General features: G+C 34.5%; 1 protein-coding gene across 1 annotated transcript in view; it reads left to right on the top strand.

Annotated features, from left to right (window-relative positions):
• LOC125674461 (small subunit processome component 20 homolog) overlaps positions 1–16,637 on the top strand; it is a 91,899-nt gene that overhangs the window by 22,009 nt on the left and 53,253 nt on the right. The window contains exons 24-45 of the mRNA XM_056160249.1: positions 396–500; positions 1,039–1,129; positions 1,221–1,306; positions 2,053–2,178; positions 4,236–4,402; positions 4,726–4,804; positions 5,254–5,449; positions 6,379–6,456; positions 6,568–6,647; positions 6,816–7,033; positions 7,566–7,710; positions 7,853–8,017; positions 8,173–8,242; positions 8,829–8,882; positions 9,020–9,178; positions 9,701–9,856; positions 10,831–10,968; positions 12,669–12,940; positions 13,068–13,180; positions 13,287–13,513; positions 14,537–14,676; positions 15,788–15,944. Of these exons, the coding sequence (XP_056016224.1) occupies positions 396–500; positions 1,039–1,129; positions 1,221–1,306; positions 2,053–2,178; positions 4,236–4,402; positions 4,726–4,804; positions 5,254–5,449; positions 6,379–6,456; positions 6,568–6,647; positions 6,816–7,033; positions 7,566–7,710; positions 7,853–8,017; positions 8,173–8,242; positions 8,829–8,882; positions 9,020–9,178; positions 9,701–9,856; positions 10,831–10,968; positions 12,669–12,940; positions 13,068–13,180; positions 13,287–13,513; positions 14,537–14,676; positions 15,788–15,944 (3,022 nt within the window). The remainder of the gene's footprint in view (positions 1–395; positions 501–1,038; positions 1,130–1,220; positions 1,307–2,052; positions 2,179–4,235; positions 4,403–4,725; positions 4,805–5,253; positions 5,450–6,378; positions 6,457–6,567; positions 6,648–6,815; positions 7,034–7,565; positions 7,711–7,852; positions 8,018–8,172; positions 8,243–8,828; positions 8,883–9,019; positions 9,179–9,700; positions 9,857–10,830; positions 10,969–12,668; positions 12,941–13,067; positions 13,181–13,286; positions 13,514–14,536; positions 14,677–15,787; positions 15,945–16,637) is intronic.

The raw sequence follows: 16,637 nt of genomic DNA, 5'->3' as shown, positions 1-16,637 counted from the left end.
TCATATCGGAGGCATTGGTTATCTCTCCTGGAAGTATAAAGTCGCTAAAGTTAGGTCTCGCTCAATAATTATACATGTACTCATTTTTATGGAAAAATCGCTAGATTTGTGTCTCACTAAAAATTCCACTTATACGGTAAAATTCATCATGACCGTAACATTGGGAGGGACTGTCCACTACAGTTGTTAGTAAAAACAGAGTATGTAGACTACCAACAGCGGAGTATGTGTGTCTTAGATTCCGTTGTCATGGTTTCTCTGGTAGTGTATCTATGTCATGTGAATTTGTCCAGGATATCCTGTCTCGGAGATTGGCCTCAGAAATGCTGGTGATTGACAGGTCATTTTTTCTGGAGAGTTTTTATGGACATGTTTTCTGTGTTGTTTCATCACAGGGAAGAAGATGCACAGGATGTGAAGAAGGGCGGTTCCCAGAGGAAGGGGACGAGTAAAGGGACCGTCTCAGGAGGTGCTAGACTCAAAAGAAGGGCAGCGACCAGGTAAAGTGTATTCCAGTGTTCTCTGTCTAGTGTTTGTTTTGTCATTAAGAGTGCCAGAGTGAAGTCTGGAGATACCTATGTTAATATCACAGGACATGTTACATATTCTACCTAAGTGTTTTAAAGCACTACCAAACAATTTACTGGAAAACAATATTTAACCCAATTTGCGTTAGCAGTTTGCTATTTTGGTCATTTTTATACCAATTGCAAATGAAGTTTAGGGGAGGGGGGTGTTATGTTGTAATTTCTAGAGTATATCTTGAAAATAATTTATTATTCAATTAGCAGAAATTCACTATTTTCCCCCATGCAATGTGTCCTGTGAGGTCTTTAGTCCCATGAGGACACTTTTTGTTTTTCCCTTAATAAGTTTTTTCAACTTTTGATTTCTTATTTTTATAACATAAAACTATCAACAGTCCAGAGATTAACACCCTATCAGAGAAATTCAAGGTTTTCCTCCCCTATGAAAAAAAAATCTTATTTAAATAACAAGGCTGTGAAAGTTTGTACTTGTAATATTATTCCATTTCAGCGCCCTCCTTGTGCATTTGGAGCTGTTTACCAAATTTTCCAGCCCCAAGTCCTTGCATAGAGAAGCTGAACTCAGAAATCTGTATGACCAGGTATTGAAAAGTGATCAGCATTGTTCGGAAATGTCTTTTGTAAATACATGTGTGATGATGGTTAAAGGGCGGTTGTCTTTTATTTTTACAGCTTCTGTTTCACAAAAACGGACGAGTACAAAAGACGGCGTTCAGTTGCATCATGACGTACAAACACAGATACCTGGTGCCCTACAAGTGAGCGCGTGTATTGTCTGTAGATTTGTTTTTTATCACGAATTAATTGTGAAAGTCATGGTAGTCCATAGCGGAGAAGCAGTAAGGATTTTGATTGGTGTGCTTACAGCTTTAACAGCGTATTTATCAGTGATGTGATGTAAACCTATCATAGTTTAGGATGAACTCTTCTCATATTTATTGAATGCAGTCAAATGTGATATTCTTGTGACATACAGAAAACTGGATGTCACAGTTCTTTTTTCCCCCCGAATTTCAAGATTAGGTCAAAGAATTGGTAACAATCTTTATACCAGACATTAATTCACGCATCAACACTTTGCTGTAAGTTATGTCCCTTTGCAGGGTCAACCAAAGGTCAATCAGTGAAAAGTTGAGTTTTTCTTCTTTACCCTACCAAATGTTATCAAATGTAAGAGATTACAACTGTGAATTACAGTGAATTATTAAGCTTTCATACAGGTTTATGGGTTACCTAACACTGGGCCATTATTGTAGCTGGTTGCATTTGATGAAAAAATAACAGATAAAAAATTACAAAGGTCAGTGTAGGGAAATAAGATTTGTTCTCTGCAAAATGGTGGACAAGGGACATAACTTGAGCGAAGTGTGAATACACATACATGTTAGAAATACAAATATATTCAATACAGTCGTGGACTTACATGTACTGTTTACTCCACATTTGCTCTTAATCGTTATAAATGTATATGTAATTTGAGTGAACTTTTTGAATATGCTTGCAGAGAAAATTTTGAGAACCTCCTTGACGACGCCAAGTTTAAAACTGAGATTGTTCTGTTCAGCATCGATAGCGAGAACAGCCTCGTGAATCCGGAGCACAGAGATCAGGTGCTGTCTTTCCTAATGAGGTGTGTAGAGTTGTCTGTCCTTATGAGGTGTGTAGAGTTTTCTGTCCTTATGAGGTGTGTAGATTCTGTCCTAATGAGGTATGTAGAGTTGTCTGTCCTTATGAGGTATGTAGAGTTGTCAGTCCTTATGAGGTGTGTAGAGTTGTCTGTCCTTATGGGGTGTGTAGAGTTGTCAGTCCTTATGAGGTGTGTAGAGTTGTCTGTCCTTATGGGGTGTGTAGAGTTGTCAGTCCTTATGAGGTGTGTAGAGTTGTCTGTCCTTATGAGGTGTGTAGAGTTGTCTGTCCTTATGAGGTGTGTAGAGTTGTCTGTCCTTATGAGGTGTGTAGAGTTGTCTGTCCTTATGAGGTGTGTAGAGTTGTCTGTCCTTATGAGGTGTGTAGAGTTGTCAGTCCTTATGAGGTGTGTAGAGTTGTCTGTCCTTATGAGGTGTGTAGAGTTGTCTGTCCTTATGAGGTGTGTAGAGTTGTCTGTCCTTATGGGGTGTGTAGAGTTGTCAGTCCTTATGAGGTGTGTAGAGTTGTCTGTCCTTATGAGGTGTGTAGAGTTGTCTGTCCTTATGAGGTGTGTAGAGTTGTCAGTCCTTATGAGGTGTGTAGAGTTGTCTGTCCTTATGAGGTGTGTAGAGTGGGAGGGTGTACTATAATGATAGAAAAAAGAACTGCATGCGGTATATTGCTAACATCTGCCTCTGAAGACAATATAAAAGTAAAAAAGGAACAGTAATAAAAATGCATCAATGTCTGTTGAAAATATATAGGTACTGTATTAATTCAATAAATGTTTTGCTGAGAAGCAACATTCCAACCTTATTTCCCCAAGAGATGAAAAACTGACAAGAAATATGGTGGTTTTTTCCCTTAAAATTTTAAGATTTTAATTGTTTCGAAAATAATGTGTGATATTCGCAGATTTCAGTTCTTACTGTTGGATATTTCTAGCTTACGTAGATACTGTCACACTATACAGTTGATTGTGGTTCTTTCTGCGGGGTGTTAATAGTGAACTCAAGGGAGTTCATAAAGAAAAACATTTACATGTAAACGAAACTCCTCAGTTTTTCTCTCTCAACATGCTGTGTTGTGAAGTTGTACATGTTTAATGTTGTGAAGTTGTATACATGTTTGTGTGAAGTTGTATGCGTGTTTGATTTTGGACAGGATATTTTACGTGTTTGATTTTGGACAGGATATTATATGTGTTTGATTTTGGACAGGATATTATACGTGTTTGATTTTGGACAGGATATTTTATGTGTTTGATTTTGGACAGGATATTATATGTGTTTGATTTTGGACAGGATATTATATGTGTTTGATTTTGGTCAGGATATTTTAAGTGTTTGATTTTGGACAGGATATTATACGTGTTTGATTTTGGACAGGATATTTTAAGTGTTTGATTTTGGACAGGATATTATATGTGTTTGATTTTGGACAGGATATTATACGTGTTTGATTTTGGACAGGATATTCTAAGTGTTTGATTTTGGACAGGATATTATACGTGTTTGATTTTGGACAGGATATTATACGTGTTTGATTTTGGACAGGATATTTTAAGTGTTTGATTTTGGACAGGATATTATATGTGTTTGATTTTGGTCAGGATATTATACGTGTTTGATTTTGGACAGGATATTATACGTGTTTGATTTTGGACAGGATATTATACGTGTTTGATTTTGGACAGGATATTTTATGTGTTTGATTTTGGACAGGATATTATATGTGTTTGATTTTGGACAGGATATTATATGTGTTTGATTTTGGTCAGGATATTTTAAGTGTTTGATTTTGGACAGGATATTATACGTGTTTGATTTTGGACAGGATATTTTAAGTGTTTGATTTTGGACAGGATATTATACGTGTTTGATTTTGGACAGGATATTATACGTGTTTGATTTTGGACAGGATATTTTAAGTGTTTGATTTTGGACAGGATATTATACGTGTTTGATTTTGGACAGGATATTATACGTGTTTGATTTTGGACAGGAATATTTTATGTGTTTGATTTTGGACAGGAAATTATATGTGTTTGATTTTGGACAGGATATTATACGGGAAGATGCACAGTAAGACGGGGAAGGACTCGTCCGGGAAATCACGCAGTCAGTTCCGACGGTCCATTGTGTTCCGCTTCCTCAATGGCTGTAGCGGAGATGAAATCATCAAATTTATGGATATGGTGTTTGAAAGTTTCAAACATTTCATCTCAGGTAAAATAAACCTCCAATTTGATAGTGAAGAAAAATAACCTATAAAATCAGCCATGTTTCAAATGAAAATGGAAATTACATACAGAAAGATGAATTAATATATTAAAAGGAAATATTGAAGTATTCACACCAAACTTTACTCTTGTGCAAAAAAAAAAAAAAAAAAAAAGAACGAAAGAAAGAAACCCTTTTAATTATTTGTTGTTGTGAACTATTCATTTTGGTTCATTCACATCTATTGCTCATCATAAATGCCTTTCCGATTGCCAATTTGCAAATCAAATTACATGTAGCGATAAAGTTGGTTGACGTCCATATTGTAGATGATGCCCTGGCTATGGTGTGTAAGACGGAAGAGGAACTAGATATCTCCAGGGTGATCCCAATGAGAAAGATGACCGGGTAAAAGATATAACGAACACCACTGCATGATTTAAAATTCCGATATAACTTGTAACGATTGCATTATGGTTTGCCAGGTTGAATAGATGAAGTGAACTGGCTGTAACAGAAAATTGTTTATTGTTATTTGTACAAAGTGTTTAACGAGTTCATCAATGATTACTGTAAAACAACTGATTATTTGCATCAATTTCATTCATAAATGGCTGATGGAAAACTAGTCCACAATGATTAATTCTTGTGATGGAGTAGTGATATTGGTTTTTCAGTATACATGTATCTAGATAAGTTAGCTTTATTTTGAATTAGATATACATTACAAATGATTGGTTTTGTACTGTATGTCTCTTTATCTTTTACTACTCTCTTGCTGCAGACATTGATGGAGGAACCTGTACTGTAATGATTCTGTTTAATTATGTGGATGTAAGTCTCTCTGATATTCCCAGGGCCCTGAACACAGTGGACATGATAGTGAAGAAGCTGGGGCACCTGATTGAGGGTTATCTCCCCTCCCTACACTGTGTACTGCTGGGACTGACAGCTACGTGTGTGGCCTGTCTGGAGAAGAGGGAGCAGGTGTCCCCCGGGGCCCTCAAATCCCTCAAGAACGTCAGGCAGATCTGTGTTACACAGATACTTCAGGTATATATTTATAAGTTATAGACTTTGTATGGGAAAATATGACGACCAAGTTTTTTGGCGCGTAGACGGACCGAGCTTGCGAGGTCCGTTTGCGACAAAAAACGAGGTCGTCATATTTCCCATGCAAAGTCTATAACCTTTTTATTATATACTTTCAATTTCATTTAGAAACTAACAATAATTTTATTTTTAACAATAACTTTATCGGTTTAACTGAGTAAAAGATGAAAAACACGAAAAATTTGAAAATTAACGGCGTAGAAATTTGATTGTGACGTAATGTTTGCGGGCCGGAATGTTTCCGGGCATATATCGTGTGATATATGCCCGCAAACTTTTAAAGAAAAAAGAAGAGATGAAATTGAAAGTATATAATAATATAGAATACTCAGTCTATGAATAAGTCACTCTGGCTATGTGTTTGAGTCAATCATGTTGTGTGTCTGAGTCAATTGGGCTGTGTCTGGCACTAGGACTGTGTGACGGGGTCACTCGGGCTATGTGACAGGGTCACTCGGGCTATGTGACGGGGTCACTTGGGCCACGTGACGGGGTCACTCCGGCCATGTGACCTTGTCTTAGTTTAGCTAATGACCATTGTACACTTTCTGATTTTAACATAAGTACAGTCGTATTTGTTAATATACAGATATTTCAGTTTTCTAGGATAAATACATGAACTGTTTTTGTTGGAATATGATTTTTTCTTCCCAACATTATTGATGTTGTTCTATTATGTACAAAAGTAGTAATTCTTGGTACAGTGAGGTGTATAGCCAGTATTCTACATAACACAATCTCACTTCATAGAGTAAACACAAATCTAACATGTATTTCAGTGCCTCAGTTGTAATTCTACAATGTACATATATTTCGATGTTTTTGTTGTGATTTTACAATGCACGTAAATATCAATGTCTCTATTGTAGTTTTACGATGTATTTGATTCCTACAAATTCTCACCAAAAGAGATTGATGCCATGTTTCATGTTGCGGTTTGGCCGCAAGTAAGTTTACCAAAGATAATATCATATGTGCATTTCAATTTAATTGTGTCGACATGTTTAAAACTCTAAACAGGTGCTCAGAAGTGTGATAATCTGTTTTTGATTTTCTAGTTATCGAAGCTTCAGTTTGAAGGAGTCTATCACCCAACCCCCCTCCTGAAGCTGTTACATATGTGTACAGCCAATAGAAGGTAGGGGTGTAAAAGTTTACAAAATACACATTTTAAAAAAAGGGGGGGAGTGTTGTCCAATGATATTGGTATTATGAGAACGTGAGATCACGATTTTGTGTGATTGAAGAAAAATTTGATGTTATGTTAGTGTTTTGACATTTGAATTTGCAATATGTCGTCTTCCAGGTATCTGACATTGCTGGCAAAATGTCAGGATACAGACACAAATTTGACCCCCATTGGAGCAGTTCTAAAACTTCTGAACGCAAAGGAAGTAAACAAGAGTGTTACAGACTTCATCATTGAGATGCTTGGTAACCTGTTATCGAGGGAGGAGGACGAGGAAATAGACAACATTACCGTAGCAACACCGGTCAAGGTCAACAAAATGGTGCAGATTAATGGTAATCTTCACGTTCTTCTGTAATGAAGCTTTTTCTTGTGTATATCTTAAAACTACAACCTGTATTGCATACCATATATTAAGTGGAATTTTTAGCGAGATACAAATCTAGTGATTTTTCAATAAAAAAGAGTATACATACCTGTATTTAACGAGATCTAATTTTAGCAACTTTATAATTCCAGGAAAGGTACACTGTAACTAATTCCTCCGATATGGAATAAATTATTAGCAATATTCAATGTTATCGATTTCATCACCCTCACGAATAATGCCAAAATTAAATCCTCACTAAAAGTTCTTATACGGTACTTTGCAGAAAATATTGCCTGCTTAACCTGAAATTGTATTCTCTCAATTGTATCTTTATTATTTCAAAAACTGTTGCACACTTGTAAGAAATATTTCAAAATGTTTATGTAGTGAATTTCATTTGTACCTTTTATATATTTCTATATATAAACTATAGAGAGTTATACAAAAGATAGAATGACCAATGATTTTTAAGATGACGGGAATTTTTGTTGTTGTAGTATCAGAAGTGTCTCAGTTTGGAGCAGAGCTTCTAAAACCTCACGTGCCAGACATTTTGACATACATACAGAAAGCTATAAAGAGCCTACGAGGTCATGGCAGAAAGTCACAAGCAGCTGGAAGAGAGTTGTCTATCTTGTCAAGGTACGTATATGAATTCATATGAAAATTTGATGAAAATTAAATTGATTAAGGTTCATGTGTACTTTAGCAAATTTCAGATAATACGGTATGGCTCTGCATTGTTAATTTACATGTGTAATCAGAGTTCATGACCTCATTCCAGAATCAGTGACTTTGTGACTGACCAATCAGAGTGCCTATCACTGGTGGAGTTACTCCTCCCATTTATGGGGGAGGGACTACGTAGAGCACCTGACACAGAGATCAACATTTTGAATAGTGTCAAGAATCTGCTGGACAAAATACAGGACAAGAGGAAATTCTACAGGTAGAGTCGATCACCTCCTTTAACATCACTGGTTCATTATGCATGTCTTGCATATGTAGACATTACATTGAATGGCTTAAATTGATCATGGAACAGATTCTGTTTTCTGTATTTTTGTAATACGAATTTAAAATTTTTACCATCATGTGTTCCAGATCATTCTGTCAGCTTTTTGCATACCTACAAAATCGTCAATCCAGAATTCTTCTTTGCCAGTTGATTAAGGTAATGTCTGAGGACTCACAGGAACACAAAAGTTTCCATATACTATATACAGGGTCATTTTCACCCCATGATGTTTTAACTCGGACACATTGAGCAATAATTTCATCCTATTGTTTAAAGTTGTACTAAATCATATCTGAGTTAATACAATTTCATCTGGTTTTAAATTCACTCACAGAGAATGAGGATGAAATGGGAAAATATAGAAAGGGGACACAAAATTCCCAGCATGTGGTACACAGTTGATGATTTTTCACTACATTCTGGCCTGGAGGTCATAAAACTTTTACTGTATTCATATTCAAACTCAGCCATGTTTGTTTTGAGTACAACGCTGAGCAAGCTTTGAAACATACTCGGGAAATCTTGAGAATGTACTCCATTTGAGTATGAGAATGATTTTATAAAAGTTTTTTAACTTTCACTTTTGAGTACGAGTACGATTTAGAGTAGAGTTCGAGTTTGATTGTGAAAACGTGCTCAAAAAAGTTTTATAATCTCCAGGCCAGATTGAAAGTTTGGTTTTGTATACAGTTGACGTGGTGAAACAATTGTATAATCTGACTCGATAGTTTGGTTTTTGAAGGTCATTGCAGACAGTAATCAGGAACTGAAAGAAATCTCTCAGCTTTTAGCAGAGGTAGGTAATCGCTTAATTTCCTCAGATCAATGGCAGTTCTACATCGAAATCCCTGCCTAATTTAATTAGAATTTCATTAAGTCAGATTTGAAAATGTTTCTTTATTTACAGTATATATGAACATATGTATTTTTCAGTTAAATGCCTGGGACCCGAAGCACACAGAAGAACCAGATTACATGAGAAGACTGAACGCTCACAAGAAAGTGAACGAAGCCATTAAACGGATGGAGGCGACGCTGGACGTGGATTTCCTGCTTCCTGTTCTACATTCTTGTTGCTACTGTATCAAACTTGTAAGGCTGTCTTTAATTTCATACTTCAAAGACTTTCTAAACAACTCTGTAGAAACATGGTACAGTCAAAAATATATTTATTGTAACTTTGATAAGAAAACATTAGAAAATCTTTTTGTTAAGTCTTGTTTTTACACAAACAAATAATGTAAGCTCTGTTGAGTTTGACATATGTGTTATAATTGTTTTCCTTTATGGTTTTTGGGCCTTTGCCCTACATAAAAAGTAGTATTATTTTCAGACTGCTTGACAATTATATATGTATAAGTAATCTTCCTTGTTACTAGGTAGATTATAATGTAAGAGTTATCTTTCTTGTTAGTAGGTAGATTATGATGTAAGTTATCTTTCTTGTTACTAGGTAGATTATGATATGAGACTTATCTTTATTGTTACTAGGTAGATTATGTGTATGTAAGATTTATCTTTCTTGTTACTAGGTAGATTATGTGTATGTTAGATTTATCTTTCTTGTTACTAGGTAGATTATGTGTATGTTAGATTTATCTTTCTTGTTACTAGGTAGATGACATGTCACTCCGGGATATCTCCACGCATACATTGGTTACCATGGTGAAACAATTTAGTCATGTGACTTACAACCAGGATGAATTTAGAGATCTGATATCAAATGGACTTATTCATGAAGTTAAAGCAGGATTTAAAAACAAAAATGAGGTATTTTAAAGAAATAAAGGCTGTTCAAAGTTAAAAGTGCATTTTGTGGGGGTAGGGGTGACAGAGTTCCACTATGACAAATATTTGAGAAACATCAAAGAGTAGTAACCACAATGAACTCTCTATTATTAGACAATTGATTAAATGCATGTTCCCTCTCTTCATTTTATATCTATCTGATTTCTGTCCTTTTTATAAAAAAAGGGGAGGGGGGATACACACATTCCTTGCAAAGTTTCAGTGGTAAATCACAAATATTTGAGATATCATCCAGAAACTGTTTGTTACCTTATTCAAGTTGATGACCTTGAAATTTTCATCACAAAAGCAATAGAGGTAATCCCTTTCGTGAACAAGAAGTTTCGTTTAGAATTTCATTGCTTAATCTCAAATGGAATTGTTATTTGAACAAATCATTTCTTATCATATATGATTTGGTGATCCCGACCTTTTGATCCAGAAACAATAACGGTCATTCTTAAGTCATTGAGTCTCTTCATCGAAAGTTTATATGTAACTGACAAATAATTTTTGAGATATGTAGAGACCATTTCTTTGTACCATTTTATTTATTCATTTTCTCAAGAAATCAATTCAACAATATACACTTCAGATAGATAAAATCATTAATTTAGGTAACTACTTGTACTTTATGCATAATATTAGAATGCATAAATAATATGATATAGCCAGTCAATGTTAATCATAATAATCATCAGAGTATGGGGTTATTGAAAAAAAATATACCAATCTTCTTAGGACACATCTATAAGTCAAATGTAGAATTTTGTACCAAATTTTAACTCCCAAAACTTGGACTTGTAGGCGAGTATATATGGTATATATCTTCTGCTTCTACTGAAGCAAGGATGAACAAACTTAATTACATATGTATTCAAAGTTTAATCAGATATAATGTGTAGTTAAATATGTCTGTTAATTTAATTACTGTGGCATTCTCTCTCTCTTCGTAGAATGTGCGGCACGAGTTTATTGCTGTTTTGTCTGTGCTTGTGAATACCTTCCCATCACATGACATGTTCTCTGACCTTATGGCACTCAAGGACAAAGATGTCGAAGCAGATTTCTTTGAAAATATTAGGCATATTCAGGTATGAAAAAGGGCAAGACACAAAAAAAGTAATTTCAGTTTATTCTGTAATGAAGGATTATCACATAGAATATCACTCACAGAAGGTCAAGGTCAGAATTGCTGCATATATTGAATGTTATGTAAATATCTGGGTCACATGACAAGCGGACTTGCGATTGGCCTTTAGGGTTAAAATTTTTATCGTATACCGGGGTTTGACATTTACTTTTTTGAGCACTAGACCAGTCGGGCTACTTCAAATGAATTTTACTAGACCTGACCTTACATCCACTAGCCCTGACCAACTGTACAGAAAAAAGTGATAGTTTCTCCATATTTAATTACTTACTTCTAATGACAAACATTAAGTTTGAACTAATCCTTATTTGATTGTCTCAAAAACATCAGTCTCATCAATCAATTTGATATGCTTTAATTTTCAAACACATTTTCTGTTTCGTTAGATTCTACTCGGCACGGGAATTCTTTAGTCCATTTAGAATAAAATGATCTCAACCGTTTTTTTTCTTCAAATTTCTATTTCATAAGCCCTGCTTTGTTTCTTCCCAACCTTTTCCTTTTCTTTCTTGGGACATCTTTCCTTGAGGACGAGACGTCGTATTTGAATATAGAGACATTCCCGCACATATGTCAACACCAGAAAATGGTTCTTTACGACGTAATTTATTAATTTGATAAACACTTTCTTATATTTAATTCAAATAAACGTTTTTTTTTAAAATGAATTCAATTTATATCTATTTATCCGAAACATAACTTTACACCCATCATCGAGCAGATGTCGTAAAACATCACTTCCGATCGCGACTTATGTATTAGAAATAGAAATAAAGATTATGTCATCACGCGGTTCAAAATTGCTCACAAACTCCTTACAATCTTATTGTTTTAAAGTTTCTTGTTTATTTTTTCAACACGACCAGTCGGACTAGTAAATCGACATTTTACCCGACCGGACCCATCATTTAGTAGACTCGGTCGGTCGGACGTGCCTTAGTGTCAAACCCTGTATACATGTAGAGTGTTAGCAAATAGCTCTTCATAGCTAATGTCAACTTATTCTAACTTTTTTAGTTCTCTATACTAATGAAATTTATTCATTAAGGGTCCTTGATTTATTTTCAGAAAAAGATCTCTTGAAAATATTAATATTCTTGATGTACAAAAGCAAAATTCCATGAATAGAACACAGAATGTGAGCTTGATTGTGAATTATACTGGCAATATACAGTATTTCAAAGATTTAACAAATGAAATACACACGTGCTTATTTAAGATTTAACTGATGAAATGTATGCTTATTTAAGATTTAACAGATGAAATATATGCTTATTTAAGATTTAACTGATGAAATATATACTTATTTAAGATTTAACTGATGAAATATATACTTATTTAAGATTTAACTGATGAAATATATGGTTATTTAAGATTTAACTGATGAAATATACTTGTACTTAAGATTTAACAGATGAAATATACATGTACTTAAGATTTAACAGATGAAATATACATGTACTTAAGATTTAACAGATGGAATTTATGCGTACTTTAGAATTAATAGATGAAATATACTTATTTAAAATTTATAGATGAAACATACGCGTACTTCAGATTTAACAGATGAAATATATGTATATCAATGATTTCACAGTTGAAATATGCGCATACTTGAGAGATGTGCTTTCCTTGTTACAGACTCACAGACGATCAAGGGCATTGAAGAAGATGAACAGGACCTTACTCGCCAGATCAATCCGCAAAGAGATAGTAGTGTCCTACTTCCTTCCTCTGACCACTTCTTTCCTGCTGGATGAGACTTACACGAAAGCCCAGGGTCTGCAGGAAAGTGCTATCGACTCTATAGGGATTCTGTGTAAACATCTACCATGGCATGTGTACATTAATCAGCTGAAATACTTCCTGTCCTTGTTGTCAAAGAAGTTTGAGAGAAAAAAGCTCTTGGTCAGGTAGGAAATTTTTTCATGTACTTCAAAAAGAAAAGAAAAGAAATATCTCTCCCAAGAAACTATTTATTAATAAGCATTGTATATGGTGTTTCATACTCTGTATGTCAGAAATGTGTTTTATTTTTAGGGTTATTGTTGGTATTTTGGATGCATTCCATTTCGACCTGCGAAATTCTCAACACTCCGTTGTCAACCTGCCAGATGCCATTGCGAAAAAGAAAGCCAAAGGAGAGATAACTGGCAAGGATTCTTATGATTTCATTACATTTCGCATAAAATAAAACCCCTACATTCATAAGTTGTAAGGCACCGAATGACTGGTATCATTTATGTTTCTACCTTGTAGAGGAGCCAAATCCATTAGACAATGGTGATATCGAAAATCCAGATGCTTCTGCAGAGACATTACCCATAATTCCAGACGAAAGTGAGGAAACCATGGATACAACCTCTGACCCTTCATTAAAGCAGTCTAATGGCATGGTGATCTGTTCTGTGGGTCAGGCCACTAGAATCCATTGTACGATTATGAAATCTATCATCCCCAACCTACAGCGATGTCTGACCAGGAAGGTTTGTGTTAGAATCCATTGTAATATTATGACCAGGGAGGTTTGTGTTAGAATCCATTGTAATATTATGACCAGGGAGGTTTGTGTAGAATCCATTGTAATATTATGACCAGGAAGGTTTGTGTAGAATCCATTGTAATATTATGACCAGGAAAGTATGTGTCAGAATCCATTGTAATACCTTAGTTTACAATGTATTTAACATTCTTACGATTTAAAGAATTATTTAAAAATTTTAAGATTTAACTTTTTCTGTCACAACTTTAACCTTGGGTATGTATCTGTAACTTTTGAAATCTAGGAAAAGGAAAGTCAAAGGACAAAGCGCAAATATATCCCGTGTCAAAGGTCAAAACCTTCATTATGAAACTTGGCTGTGTCCAGGATCAGGGTTTATTTATATCCATTGTAGGATAAACGATTCCATGAATTTCTCATTGTAATTACCAGTAGGAGAAGTTTGTAATTGTTATTACAGATATTATGAATTAGTAGTCTTAATTACTGTTAGGTGTTTTAGTATAAGTTTGATTACTAATATTCTGATATAGTAATTTTAATTACAAGTTCAGTAAAACATGCTGATAGTAAAGTACTGGGGACAAACAAATTTAATTAATTATTTAATTCGTTATGTCCAATGAGTTTATGATATGTTTTAAATCTACTGGGAATGAAAATCACAAAGTGTGAATCCTTTAAATTATATAAGAGTGTTTGCTGTAACTGTGTTTTAATGTACTATAGCGATTTGGTAATTTTTATTACTGGTTTGATGTTTTAGTGTAATTTTGATTTCCGGTATAATTTTTTGGGTAATTTTAATTACTGGTATGTTGTTTTAGCATAATTCTGATTACCAGTATGATGTTTTAGTGTAATTTTAATTACCAGTATGATGTTTTAGTGTAATTTTAATTACCAGTATGATGTTTTATTGAAATTTTAATTACCGGTATGATGTTTTATTGTAATTCTAATTACCAGTATGATGTTTTAGTGTAATTTTAATTACCATTTTTAGGAGAAGAGTGAAGACGAGCACAAGCTATCCAGGACAAATTATGCAGAAGACAGCGAAGTCCTGAGGGTACCTATAGCACTAGCCATGATTAAACTGCTGCAGAATTTACCTCATAAATCTCTAGAGCATAATCTACCAGGGTAATTATTATTGTTACAAAATTTACCCCATAAATCACTGTAACATAATCTACCAGGGTAATTATTATTGTTACAAAATTTACCTCATAAATCACTAGAACTTGATCTACAAGGGTAATTTTATTTGTGGATTAAGTTTAATGTTTGTTGTATATTTGCCTTTATTTTCTCTCTCATATCGAGACTTCATTCGTGTTATGTGAAGTGCCTCATACTTCTGTCTGTCATCGAATGATATTTTCCAGTTATTTTGACTTTTATACTGCACACAGATAGATATTATTATTAGTTGTAGGTTCAGCTGATGTAAGTGCCAGGACTATAAGATTTGATGGCATTCACTGTTTTTTGGATGGTTTTGTTTGTTCCTTTTTCACACTACATACAGATTCGAGTCAGATATGATACAGATATTATTATTTAGCTGTAATCGGATAGTTTCAGTGGATTTAAGTGCTAGTAATGAATTTTTTTTATAGAATTCACCATTTTTGGACGACTTTGCCTGTGCCTGCCATTAGAATTGTGATATCTAGTAGACTGTGAATTACTGTAACAGACTGTAATTGATTTCCTATATACATGTATCTCTCCAAACATGACAAACTGTTACCAGACTTTAAACTAAAATCTTGTGTGTAACTGTATATAAACAAATGCATGTGTGATTTTTTTGACCTCATGCGAGTAGCAGCTATTTGTTTGGACTGAAATACACATTATTTTTAAATACTGAGCATACTCCAGCATCTGTAATATTATCTTCATATCAGAGCCATCAATTTACAGCTCCTAAAACATTAAACTATGGAATGGTTAGCATGTGCAGATTGATAGGGAACGAACGACGAGCGATTGTGAACAAAAGGTGAAAGCACGTGAAATCTGAATGGAAAAAAATTACTGTAAATTACAGGACAATTCATGAACCAAGACTAACTGAGATGAGTCATTAAATGATTGCCACCTATTGTTACACGGGGATAACGCATTATAGAGAAATTTCTTTTTGAATAACAAATACAGTCATGTACATGTAGGTAAGGAACATATATATATACCGAAGTACGACACTTTTACAGGAAACGAATTTTTCATTTATCTTTTTTAGAATTTTGCTGAAGGTGTGTAACTTTATGAAGTCGAGAGCTGTGGACATCCGAAACACTGCTAGGGACACGCTGGTGAAAATCACCACCTCTCTCGGACCGAGATTTTTCCCATTCATTTTATCAGAGCTTCGAGGATCACTGAGAAAGGGGTATCAGGTAATTTGATCTGCATGTTGTCAGAATGAGTGTTTTTGTCAGGGTTTTGTGACTGTATTTCAGTACAAAGTAAATTAGTATTTATATTCCTGAGACAGCACTCTCTCTTACTGATCATTGTAGCTGCAACACTAACTCTCTGGGAAAAAGATGTCCATCATACCAAACAGCTGCAAATTTACCCATTATAAAAAGACATTAAAGCACGATTTTGTCAGTGTGTGACAGAGGACTTGTATCACTGTATTCTTGCATCTTTGTCTCAAAGTTTTAATATGGAAAAATTCCTAACATATTATTCCAGTACAGTTGTGGCCAAAATATACTTTAGATTGAAACATTCATTAAAGCCCCACAGGAGCTGCATTTAGTGTTCCAGGAAGGACTTTGAGCGTTACGCATGTGAACATGATGGCCCGTGAGCCTCTTGTTATTACTGTAGAATGTGGTATTTAAAATAAAGCATGGACCCGTGAGTATCTATGGTAAAAATCATTACATTCTCGGTATGATATTTGAATAATAGCCTAAAACAAAGATATTAGGCAACATATATATTCAAAATAATGATTTACATATATGAAGCATTTGTAAACTTTGCACAGTTCCTCCCTCTGGGGAGGAGGGATTGCTTGATCCCCCTTTCAAAGCAAAAATTAAAAAAAAATCAACATGTGTCACATTTTATCAGAA

This window comes from Ostrea edulis, chromosome 3 (genome assembly GCF_947568905.1).
Source record: "Ostrea edulis chromosome 3, xbOstEdul1.1, whole genome shotgun sequence".
In the NCBI taxonomy this organism is placed as follows: Eukaryota; Metazoa; Mollusca; class Bivalvia; order Ostreida; family Ostreidae; genus Ostrea; species Ostrea edulis.
Note: the sequence above shows the minus strand (reverse complement) of the source record. Positions and strands in the feature narration are given on the sequence as shown.